Source organism: Mustela erminea, chromosome 4, assembly GCF_009829155.1.
Source record: "Mustela erminea isolate mMusErm1 chromosome 4, mMusErm1.Pri, whole genome shotgun sequence".
Classification (NCBI taxonomy): domain Eukaryota; kingdom Metazoa; phylum Chordata; class Mammalia; order Carnivora; family Mustelidae; genus Mustela; species Mustela erminea.
Window position 1 is genome coordinate 83,000,671 of NC_045617.1, and position 12,597 is coordinate 83,013,267.

The 12,597-nt window shown below is 34.5% G+C and overlaps 1 protein-coding gene across 3 annotated transcripts in view; it reads left to right on the top strand.

Annotated features, from left to right (window-relative positions):
* The window catches only part of ZUP1 (zinc finger containing ubiquitin peptidase 1), a 36,404-nt gene that overhangs the window by 16,998 nt on the left and 6,809 nt on the right, over positions 1-12,597 (top strand). Inside the window, exons 6-10 of one of the 3 annotated variants that reach the window (XR_004284994.1) lie at positions 881-1,069; positions 1,500-1,665; positions 6,219-6,370; positions 7,401-7,621; positions 11,997-12,119. Coding sequence is in view for 2 of the 3 variants with exons in the window: in XM_032339726.1 (XP_032195617.1) it covers positions 881-1,069; positions 1,500-1,665; positions 6,219-6,370; positions 7,401-7,621; positions 11,311-11,358 (776 nt within the window). In the remaining variant the exon portion in view is untranslated. Of the gene's footprint in view, positions 1-880; positions 1,070-1,499; positions 1,666-6,218; positions 6,371-7,400; positions 7,622-11,310; positions 11,556-11,996; positions 12,240-12,597 lie in introns of those variants that run through there. The other 2 variants (XM_032339728.1, XM_032339726.1) reach the window with 2 other exon arrangements.

The following is a 12,597-nucleotide window of genomic DNA, read 5'->3' on the forward strand; positions in this document are numbered from 1 at the left end:
TCAAGCAATAAGAAAGGAAAGTGACTCTGTACTTTCCCCACTTATCTGTAATTCCCTGTGCCATGTATTTTCATATCCAGTAGTCTGTTTCTGAAGGCCATCTTTATATTTCTTCAAAGGTCTCTGTGTAAAAAGGTTTCTGTGGGATAGGACATTCCAGCCGATCTGGAATACGATTCTTTAGGGTATAAAAGAAGAAAATACTAGAGTTTCTATTTGTTTTTGATTTATGTCACCCTTTAATTTCTGTTTGTGCATATGTTTTAGAATTACTGTAGAATGTAGTAGAGTATGTATAGTTGTTATAATATTGATATATCTGTAGGGGGTTAAAGAATACTGCTCTGTTATATACTATGTCCTTTTTGTAAACTGCTTTGAAATTCAATTATGTGGCAAAGATTTTTATTTTTGTGAGTTATACAAATATTAATTAAGCAGCTATTAGTTAAAGCTATTATTTCTTTTCAACAATAGATTATAATTTAACAAAAGATATTGGAAAATATCTAAAAAGGTTTAGGGACTAAGGATAAAAAATTTTATTATAAAGAAATTTTTCTTTTATTATATATTATATATATACAATTATATAATTATATATGTATTACATAATTATATAATGTGGTTGCTAAGACCATGTTACTTAGACAGCAAGGCACCATTGTCCTAGTATAAGTAATACACTAGTGTTAGGAAAACTTGCATAGTGGTAACAAGACATGAACTAAGGTTATAACAGTAAAAAGATAAAGAAGATGGAATTGACAGGATTCAGATGGGGCACTTGAGGAAGAGACTAACATTAGAAATATATGAGACAGCCATAAAAGATGATAGCTTATCCTTCTAAATCTTCTAAGTCTCTTTTTTATTTTAGGAATTATTGAAGCACTTTATAGATATTATCAGAATGCTGCTACAGATGTGAGGCGCGTTTGGCTTTCCACGGGGGTGGATCACTTTCATTCATCTTTTGGTGACAAAGGTTGGGGTTGTGGTTATAGAAATTTCCAGATGCTACTTTCATCATTACTACAAAATGATGCCTATGACGATTGCCTGAAAGGTATGTGAAGTATAATTCTTTTAACTTGTCTTCTTATAAATAGTTGACCCTTGAAGAACATGAGTGTGCACTGCATATACATGGATTTTTTTAGTCTAATATTATAAATGTATTTCCTTATAATTTTTTTCTTTTTTCTTTTTTCTAGTTTTATTATAAGAATACAGTTTATAATATATATAACATATAAAATACGTGTTAATCAACTCTTCATTTTATGTTTGTTGGTAAGGCTCCCCGTCAACAGTAGGTTATTAGTAGTGAAGTTTTTGGGGGAGCAAAAAGTTATATGCAGATTTTTGACTCTGCAGGCAATTAGTGTCCCTAACCTCTGTATTGTTCAAGGATCAACTGTACATATAATATGGAATGAAGTAATATATAGTACTTCAGTAACTGTCATGTAATGTGTTTACTTGTATAATTATAGGTATGTCAATTCCTTGCATTCCAAAAATTCAGTCTATGATTGAAGATGCATGGAAGGAAGGTTTTGATCCTCAGGGTGCCTCTCAACTTAATAACAGGTTACAGGGAACGAAGGCCTGGATCGGAGCATGTGAAGTATACACACTCCTGACCTCTCTAAGGGTAAAGTATGTACCTGAAAACCCACATTAAGGTTATTGTCATATATGGGAAGTTTTCCATGTTGTTTTTTTCTTTTATCAAAGGATAGTTAAAAAATAAAATTTAAGTGGCACTGAAAGGCTTATGCTAAAAACCAATTCAGTCCCTATCTCATGTTCTTCTCTATTTGCAAGTCTGATTTCTCAGAGGCAGCTGTTAATTCCACTGTTTCTGAATAATGTGCTTTCAGGGTTTTCTTTCTTTTCTTTTTTTGGTTTATTAGTTTTAGACATTGTTACATTTCCCTCACGTTTCCCACCTGTGTTCACCCTCAGTCCTTGTAATTTGGTTAAATCTCACTTTTTATTTGCTTAAGTCAGAGTTTACATCATGACTGTATTAATATTATTCATTGCTAATTTTATTTACTTTCCCGAAAAGCTTTTACAATTTTTCCTTGAGTTAAGAACTGTCTTTTCTTTTCCTTTTTACTCTTTGACTACATCATGGTCTCAAACTTTTCACAACCTCCACTTATGTATTCTGAGGCACTCCTATCCTGGACACTTCTTCCTTGAAGCCCTCTCTTGTCTTTGCTCTGGTCTCCTAAATCCCCTTCAGAGCTATAACCATGTGTCATTTCTTCATTTTTTTCTTGAAGTGGAGCCTGGACTTTTTTCTGGATTCCATGTCTATCTTTTTTGGATTGTTCTCCTGCTTAAGTACATCTTTCATAAGCTTCCTGAAAAAAGGTGCCTGGTCCTTAATACTTAAATGATCATTTGGGTGGCTGTATTATTCTAAATGCAAAATCATTTTCGTATCAAATTAAGGTTTTACTCTGTTAACTTGTAGCAATCAGTGTTACTATTGAGAAGGTAAGATGTTATCTGATTTTCATTCTTTTTGTATAACCTATTTATTTTCTCTGAAAGTTTTTTGCATCATCTCTTAGTCCTGCTATTATGAAATTTAATCATGAATGTGGGGCTTTGATTCATTGTATTAGGCATTTGTTTTTCCTTTTGAATCTAGATCTTAAATCTAAGATCTCAGTGTAGCCATAAAGAGCTTAGACTTCAGAGTCAGGCTGCCTACAACTATTCTAGTTTTCCTGCATATTGGCTGGCTGTATGACTTAATTTGTCTGTAGTCTAGTCCCACCATTGATAAAAAGAGCATGTAAATAGTAACTGCTCCATAGAGTTGCAGTGATATTGAGATGATCCAGTACTTAGAACTATGACTGGAATGTAGTTACAGCTCAGAGGTTAATGATAATTACGATCCCTCCATTTCCTTTGTTCTTCTTTCTGAACTTCTGGTAGTTGGCCACTGAACTCCTTTGACTTTTTAAGTTTATTGGTCATGGTTTTTTTTTCCCCCTCTTTGCTTTTTGTTCTACTATGTAGATTTTCTCAGCTTTATCTTCCAACTATTCTATTGAAATTTGTATCTTAGCAATCATGTTTTTAATTTTAAGGGGTAATTTCATAGCATTATAGTCTGTTATGGTTGAAAATTTTTTCCCAACATTTTCTTTCTTTCTGTTCCTTGTGTTTTGTGGGGTTTTTCCATGTTAATTTATTTTCACATCTATTTATTTTAGTCTTTTGCATTTTGAAGTCTTTCTTTTAACTTTTTTAAGTCCTTAGTTGTCCATTCCTAGAGTGAGGATGAAGCACTAAAAGATCAGAGGTCCTATAGGATTACTTGGAGCTTGCAGATAAGCAGACTCCATTTATAGAGTTTTAGGTGGTGGAAGCTTGCTATTTGTTTGGGGAACTCCGAAAATTTTAATATAGGAAGAGATCTTTTCTCGGGGCCATTCAGAGAAGAGTTCTCCACTCTCCTGCCTGGAGCTCCTGCATTGATGGAGTGGGGTAGTTAAGCAGTAATTTGCCTTTCTTATGCAAATTTTCAATTCCTTTAACATAACTCCATTACTACTCTCGCCAATAACTAGTGCCTCTGAGCTTCCAGCATCTCTGGGATTTTAAGACAATTGTCTGTTTTTTCCATTCACTTTTATGTTTCCTCTTCTGCTTTTCATTTCCCAAAACTACAGGACAATTTGGGCTGTCTCCATTCTCTTTGGCTGTTTGAATCATTTTCTCCCTCAATATGATGATGTTGGGCTTTCAAGAGGGAATGGAGATAGATGCTTATCATTTTTAAGAGAAAGTTTGCCTTATCGGGCTCTCTGCTCAGCAGGGAGCCTGCTTCCTCCTCTCTCTCTGCCTGCCTCTCTGCCTGCTTGTGATCTCTCTCAATAAATCTCTCTCAAATAAATAAATGAAATCTTTAAAAAAAAAAAAAGAGAAAGTTTGCCTTTAAGCTTCATGACTCTGTTTTCCTTTATATTTGTTTTATATCATTTTTATCACATTAATTGATTAGGTTCAGAGTTAAAACTATTTCTTAACTTTTAAATAGGTAAACTTTGGGGGTGCTTGGGTGGCTCAGTTGGTTAAGGGTCCAACTCTGGATTTCAGCTCAGGTCATGATCGTACAGTTGTGAGATTGAGCCCCACATGGGGCTCCCTGCTCAGTGTGAAGTCTCAACTTGAGATTCTCTCTCTCTTCCGCCCTTCCACATTCCTCCACTTGTGCTCTCTTTCTCAAAATAAATAAAATCTTTAAAAGAAAACAAATAGGAAAACCTTGTTTAATAATTTTCTTGAATTATTTATTTATTTGTTTGTTTGTTTTTAAGAGATTTTATTTATTTATTTGACAGATAGAGATCATAAGTAGGCAGAGAGGCAGGCAGAGAGAGAGGAGGAAGCAGGCTCCCCACTGAGCAGAGAGCCTGATGCGGGACTCGATCCCAGAACCCTGAGATCATGACCTGAGCCGAAGGCAGAGGCTTAACCCACTGAGCCACCCAGGTGCCCCTTCTTGAATTATTTAAATCAAAAGGACTTTTAATGTGTTCTAACTTTACTATTTCTTTTCTTTTTGCCAGTCTGTTCACATTTTCACAATACATCTATATATCATATACTGAGTTTTCAAATAATGTTTAAGGAAAGGATAATATCTGTCTAAAATACCTGGTAATATCCAGCTTTTTCCGTTGGTGCTTAAAACAGTTTAATTTTTTAGTAAAGCCTCTTTAATACTGTGCTCTGAATTTGTTTACTACTTGTTTAAATGTCTGTCTTTCACTTTCTGAGTTATATTTGTAGGGTACTATTCAGATTCTAAATCTTAATATATAGTCAATTTCTAACCTGAAAGGTACCTGATTTTTTAAAAATTTATTCAGAAGTTCATTTCAGTGTTTAAAACTCAGTAGTAGGGACACCTGGGTGGCTCAGTTGGTTGGACGTCTGCCTTCGGCTTAGCTCATGATCCCTCAGTCTAGGGATCAAGTCCCACATTGGGCTCCTTGCTCAGCAGGGAGCCTGCTTCTCCCTCTGCCTGCTGCTCCACCTGCTTGTGTGCAGCTCGCTCTCTCTCTCGCTCTTTGACAAATGAATAAATAAAATCTTTTTAAAAAATTAAAATTAAAAAAAAAAAAAACTCAATAGTAATCAATTGAAAGTTAGCCTCAACACTAAACTTGCTCAGGCTAAGGATAGCAACCATTATAATTTTAGTGTATTGGGAGACTTTATTTGTCAAGAGAGACAAGGAAAGACAGGATATCTGTCCTATACTTTAAAGTGAAAGAAAAACTTTTTAATTGCTATTGCTTATAACTGAGCTTTTATTATTTTTTTTTAAGATTTTATTTCTTTATGAGAGAGAAAGAGCATACACGCACAGGTTGGGGGAAGGGCAGAGGGAGAGATAGAATCTTAAGCAGACTCCTTACTCAGCAGGGAGCCTGACATGGGGCTTGATCCCAGAACCCTGAGAGCATGACCTGAGCAGAAATCAAGTGTTAGTATGCTAATTCACAGAGCCACCCAGGCGCCCCTTGCTCATACCTGACCTTTTAAAAATAGTTGCTAAGAACTGTCAATAGTGCTTAAGGTTAAAATAATTTTATTTATTCCAGGTTGACTTCCTCTTGTGGAAGGAATACCACTACAGTCTAGTGTCAAGTAGCGGATAGATAGATGTATGGATGGAAGTCCATACAGGGTTTTTTGAGATCTTTGTAGGTATTCTTGTCTGTTTATTGGAATTTGTGAGAGCCAACAGGAAAAATACTCAGGATATTTTTGATAGATGTGAATGGCTATTGTGGAATTAAAATTAGAATTCAGCTTCTAATTGATCATCAGGTTTAGAGAATTTAGAATGAAAGTTTGTCTCACATTACATGTAGATGACTTTTAAAAACCAAGTATGGTCCTTATTTACTGTTCATGGGGATTCTATGTATCAGAAAATGTAACTTTTAGATCAATGATCAGTCTTATTTTGAAATTATTTAAATAATTATTTCATCATAAAATGACATTTTTCTGGATACATAATGGAACTTACATTTATTTTCTTCTTAAGAAAATACTGTTGAGATAAAATTAGTTCTGAATTAAAATTTCTTTGTATTTGATGACTCCATTGGTGAAAGTTTTAAAAACTCTTCTACAAACAGTCCATTTTGTTAATTTTTTTATAGGTGCCACATAGTTGATTTTCATAAGTCAACTGGTCCTTTGGGTACACATCCTCGTTTATTTGAATGGATATTGAACTATTATTCTTCAGACCGAGAAGGGAGTCCAAAAGTAATGTGTACATCTAAACCTCCAATCTATCTTCAGCATCAAGGTTGGTAAAACTCATAAATAATAAGGATAGCTTATACCTTTACAGGAAAACTAATTGACTTTTGCTCTTTTAAGACTGAGGTAATAGGGAAGAGGAGAGTATTGTGACATTAGTCTGTTTTTCAGAGCTACATTGTCCTTATGATTGGTACCTTCCTGGGTATTGAAGGGTGCTATCCATTTTATTATTTCAGGGCCAACCGGTTCGCTCTTCTGTCTTGTTCATCCCTTACTTTTTTAGGTCTTCACCTAAGACTTCAATGTGGCCTTCCTTGATCACCTTATTTGAAATTCCATCTTGTTATCCACCCCTTACTGCTGGCATTTTCTGTTTCTCTTCCCTGCTTTATTTTTTTGCTTCTAACATAATAATATGCTTATTTATTTACTTTGTTTATATTCCTTCCTTTTAGAGTGAAAACTCCATGAAGGCAGGAATGTTTGTTTTATTTGCTTCTGTATAGCTAACTGCTTGGAATAGTACCTGGCACATGGACACTTGATAAATTTTGTTGAATGGATGATTTGAATCAACAGAAATAGAAGTAAATGTTGGGAGTTTCATCATTTAGGAATACAAGCTGTAAAAGTTAAGCCCTTTCCATTGAAATTCTAGTATATATAAATTTATTTTTATTAACCTTTTGGATTCATGAGAGTTTTTGTTCTGGGGTAGGTAATTTTCAAATGCTTTCTTGTGAGATAATTTGGATAAGAAAGATCAAGGGATTAGGAAAGAAAAACTAAAATAATATGGGACAGTAGACAGAGTTTTTTATAATGAAACTTAAGAAAAATTGAGCAAATGAAAACTGAAGGCTAAGAAATAGAACTAAAACTATTGTGTCTTCAGAGAGAGAGTACCTGTTAGAGGGACTGATTGTATTTCTATTCTAAACACACGTGTGCACATACTGCAGAGAATATATATACTGTATGTGTATGTTCAGTAACATGTCTATATGTATAGCAGTAGATAGGACACACACATATAGAGCTGTTTTTGTTTTTGTTTTTTAATTTTTTGATAGGTCATAGTCGCACAGTTGTTGGAATTGAAGAAAGAAAAAACAGAACATTATGTTTACTAATATTTGATCCTGGATGTCCTTCTCGAGAAATGCAGAAACTGTTAAAGCAAGATATGGAGGCTAGCAATCTCAAGCAACTTCGGAAATTTGTGGGAAATTTAAAACATAAGCAATACCAGATAGTGGCAGTAGAGGGTGTCCTTTCTTCAGAGGAGAAAGTTGTAAGTATCTACGTATTTGATTATGTGAAGCTTGAATAAGTTGAACTTACAAGTTTAAGATTTTTAGTTAAAATCAGTGTTACCCCTTTGTATTTCATTCTTCATTATTTTGGTTTTATATCATTTAGTTTCTGGAGTGGACATCTTTAAATTTCAAATGCTACCTAATGACTTTCAAATACTTGACTCGGCTTCATAAAAATGTTTAATCTTATATAATGTAATTGCTAATGCCAGGCAAATGATGAAAAATGACAACATATGTGGTAAGAAAGCCTAACTCAATCCCAGGAGACCTAATGCATATTGGTCTTAATAATTATGGTTTATTAAGTATGATTCTAATAATTATTGTGGCTCTATCTTACACATCTGCAGTTACTGGATAACAACACAGTTCTAGAATTTAACTTCATACAATTGCCTCTTTATCCTTTACAGTTAAGTGGTGACTGGTACATTCAGAAGAATTTCTAGGTATAGAAAACCCTCCACTTGGTATAAACTGAAGTTATGTAATGTCATATCAATTCTAGAAAATACAGTTCTCAGTATCGTAAGAAATTTCCCTACCAGACTACTCCACGTGATTTGTTTCCCTCTGAGAAGAAAAGAGTGGATTAGAGAGGAGTGTTTATGAAAAGTAATAGGATTACAAGAAAAAGCACTAAAATTACTTGAAATGAGAGAGGGAACTAGAGTTCATCTTTTCAGCCTTACAACTTGTACTATAAAGGTAAAGATTGCTTCAGAAGTTCTTTAGTTAATTAAATCTTAAAGGTTTCTTTGTTGTGACATAAATGGCAAAATCACATTCATTTTCGCACCCTATCATTACTTTGGCTGCATAAAGTTAAAGAGTAATTTCATTTATTTATTTATTTATTTATTACTTTTAAAAAGACTTATATTTTTATTTTATTTTTTTAAAGATTTTATTTTTTCAAGAGAGCATGTGTGCACACATAAGCAGGGGAGAGAGAGGAAGAAGTAAAGTAGGCTCCCTGTTGGGCAGGGAGCCCCAAGTAGGGCATGATCCCAGTATCCTGGGATCATGACCCAAGTGAAAGGCAGTTGCTTAACTGACTGAGCTGCCCAGGTGCCCCTATATTTTTATTTTATTTTATTTTTAAAGATTTTATTTATTTATTTGTCAAAGAGAGGGCACAAGCCAGAGGAGCGGCAAGCAGAGGGAGAAGCAGGCTCCCCGCTGAGCAAGGAGGCTAATATGGGACTTGATCCCAGAACCCTGAGATCATGCAGGCCACCCAACTGAGCCACCCAAGCGTCCCTGTATTTTTATTGTAATTCCAGTGTTGTTAACATCCAATATTATATTGGTTTCAGGTATACAATGTAGTGATTCAGCAATTCTATATATTACTCAGTTAAGTGTACTCTTATCCCCTTCACCTAGTTCACCCATCCCTGAACCCACCTCCCCTCTGGTAGCTGTCTGTTCTCTATAATTAAGAGTCTGCTTTTGTTTGTTAGAGATTAGTTTTAGTAGTTATAAATGTTCATCAGCAGAGCATAGGTGAGATTAAATATTATCATGGAGCCTAGCTGAACATTTTAGTTGTTAACTTTCTGGTTTTGGAAACTGAGACATTGGTGTTAGTAGAATACTAAAAATGTGATATGCTACTATACTTTTTTTTTTTTTTTTGAGTCATGGAGGATAGCTATGTCTTTAACCAAAAGAATCAGGACTTGACTGACTGTATAATACCGCCAGATAGAGAAGAAATAACAATATGATTAGTGATTATAATTGTAATCTTAATAAAGTAGTACTTTATAATGCTTGCTTTATATTAGGCACCATCCTAAGCATTTTACACAGATATTAACTAATCTAATCTACCCCATAGTGTAGGCACTGTTATTCCCATTTTACAAATGAGTATACCTAAGCTCAAAAAGTTGTTATTGTTCTAAAGTCATGCAGCTGCTAAGTTACACGAGGCAGGATTCCAGTCCAGTTCTACATTCCAGCTCTACATTCGGCATCCTCTATATTGCTTCTTCTGGGAGGATACAAAGTTTCATCGTTTCATGTTTGCTAAGTAAGCTTATATGTGAACAATTCACTTTTATTGGAAAGATAGGACAGTATATTTTGAAAAACGAAAAATCATCAGTTAATATTGTTTTCATATATTGCTTTCAAGCTCAGGGTTTTGTTTTTTCCTTTTTTTTTTTTTTTAATCACCGTGTCTTATACTTATTCTGCCATTTTTAACAGTGCTTTTATACATTATAGGAATCAGCAAATACTGATGTATTGACTGATCTGCATATCACCAGATAGAAACTTGCGTCTATAACTAAGGGCACATTAATGACTTTACTTTTTATTTCAGGGGGGTGGTTTTCTTATATCTCATTTTAAAATATCTTTTTCCTCCTAAGTGATAACTATAATTTTAATTGTAGGAATTTCAGAACAAATTTGGTATTTTAAAGTATCGTAAAATGTAGATATTTATAACTGCATTTTATGTTTTGTTCCTCAGATTTGGAGTTAATTAATTTTATTTTAATAATCATGCAGCTCTTACTCAAGGAGAGGAATCGGGTTTCACAAAATTGTTTTCATCCTGGCAGCTGTCCTATAATTACCATAATACATTTCTACCATAAATATATTTTGAGTATCTAAAAATTCCAAACTTTTACAGATTTTGGACCACTTGTTTAGGTGAAAGGATTTATGCTGGAATGTATCTCCTAATACAGTTCAGTTGTAATGGATACAAACCTATTTAATAGCCATTCTCCTCAATTCTTTTCATGTGTTGACATATTGTAGTTAAATTGTATCAGTGCATTTTTGTTTTCCATTATGTAATCCTTGTACTCAACTTGATTTAACTTTGATTTAAATTAGCTTGGCATAATACGTCTTGACTTGTAAACGCAAGTTGTGAAAATGGAAGAAATGTTTAAAAGTCTTTCAGGGGCACGTGGGTACCTCCGACAGCGAAGCATCTGCCTTTAGCTCAGATCATGATCTCAGGGTCCTAGGATCCAGCCACCCTCCCCTCCCCTTCCTCAGGCTCCCTGCTCAGTGGGGAGTCTGCTTGTTCCCCTCCCTCTTCCCCCTTCTTGTGCACGCCCTCTCTCCCTCTCTCTCTCTCTCTAAGTCTTTAAAAGTGAAAATTTTAAGGCCATAATGAAGGAAATAATTTTCTTAAAGGTTCTCTGTTCACAGCCCTCTCTCTCCTCTGTGTTTATACGTGTCTCTTTCTGACTGTGAGCCATCATTTTTTACTTTGACTCATTATTCCTTAAAACTAGAATTTTCTTTTTACTTTTTTCTGTTTTGTCTTCACCTGGTATTTTGTTTAATTTCTTTTTTTTTTTTTCTTTTTTGGTTTGGCTTTAAAAATGTTTACTTCTGGGGTGCCTCGGTGGCTCAGTTAAGCATCTTACTCGATCTCATGCAGGTCTTGATCTCAGGGTCCAAAGTTCAAGCCCCACATCATGCTCCACTCTGGGTGAGGAGTCTACTTTAAAAAAAATAGTCTATTTCTAATTTTCTTAAATTTGAAGTTGTAATTTTTAAGGAATTTTCATTATCTTCAAAAAAATTTTTAGATTTTATTTTTTATATTAGATAATTAATATAAATTCTAAATAATGGACTTCTTAAAATTAACAGTTCTTTAAAATTCCTTTTCAAGGCCAGGAGACAAGCTTCTCAAGTCTTCACAGCTGAGAAGATTCCTTGAAGAATTAAGCATTTCAATGATCATGGAATTTTACGTTATTTTCCAAATTCAGATATTGAAGTCCCTAATACAGCTATGAACATGAATTCTTTAAATACTCAACTTACTCAACTTATAATTTAATGTCTAAAACATCTAAATCATACCTCAAGTACCTCACTGTTTAGTAACTATTTCAATAAACTATTTTGTTTGCATTATGAGTTCTGTGTTTCCTCATATCCTCATATGTGTTAGAAACTGCTTTCGTGTAGTAGTCCTATGTAATATTTATTGGGTCCTTCTGTTAGGTATCCTAGTATTTTTCCATTTTTAATTAGTGTAATCTTCAATTCTGTGAGACAGATCCTGTTAGTCCTAGAAGGAAGCTGAAGCTCTGCAAAGTTTATAATTCACCCAAGGAAATGATTGTAATCGAGGGTATGAACCCAGGCTGTCTTACTTCCAAGCTCTTACATTTGAGCATTCTGCTTTCTTTTGTTATAAAATGTATATAATGAAATTCCCTCCTCATCACTGAGAAATTACCTTAATAGTTAACAGGTATAGTTCTTAAAAGAGGGATTTGCTTTTGTTAAATATTTATACTCTTACCCATGCAATTGTGAATTAGAACCTATGTTTCACATGTCCTGTAGGAAACAAACTTTCAGATTCATGTTGGATGTGTCAAGTAAGGTTGCAAGCAGGAATCCTACTTTGGCCAATTTGAGCAGAAGGGAATTCATTGAAAGATCATCAGAAGCTCAGAGTATACACAGGTAACTAGGAAACTGTTCTGGAACAAAGGCAATTCTGGAGGCTAGAATGTGGTCTGATTTATAGTGGAACTATTGGGTTAGGAGCCAAGTCAATTGTCTCTGTTCATAATTCAGATTCTAGGACACCTGGGTGGCTCAGTGAGTTAAAGCCTCTGCCTTTGGCTCAGGTCATGATCCCAGGGTACTGGGATCAAGCCCCAAATGGGGCTCTCTGCTCAGCCGGGAGCCTGCTTCCTCCTCCCTCTCTGCCTGCCTCTCTGCCTACTTGTGATCTGTCTGTCAAATAAATAAATAAATCTTAAAAAAAAAAAATTCAGATTCTAGAAAGGCCACATCTGATTGGCATGAGACTATGCCATGGGATAGAGGCAGTTTCTTGAAAGGAAATTAGGGTAGATAAGGAAATGGATATTATACAACAACAAAAAGCAACATGATGAAAAAAGAACATACTTGAATAAGGTTTTATAAATATTAG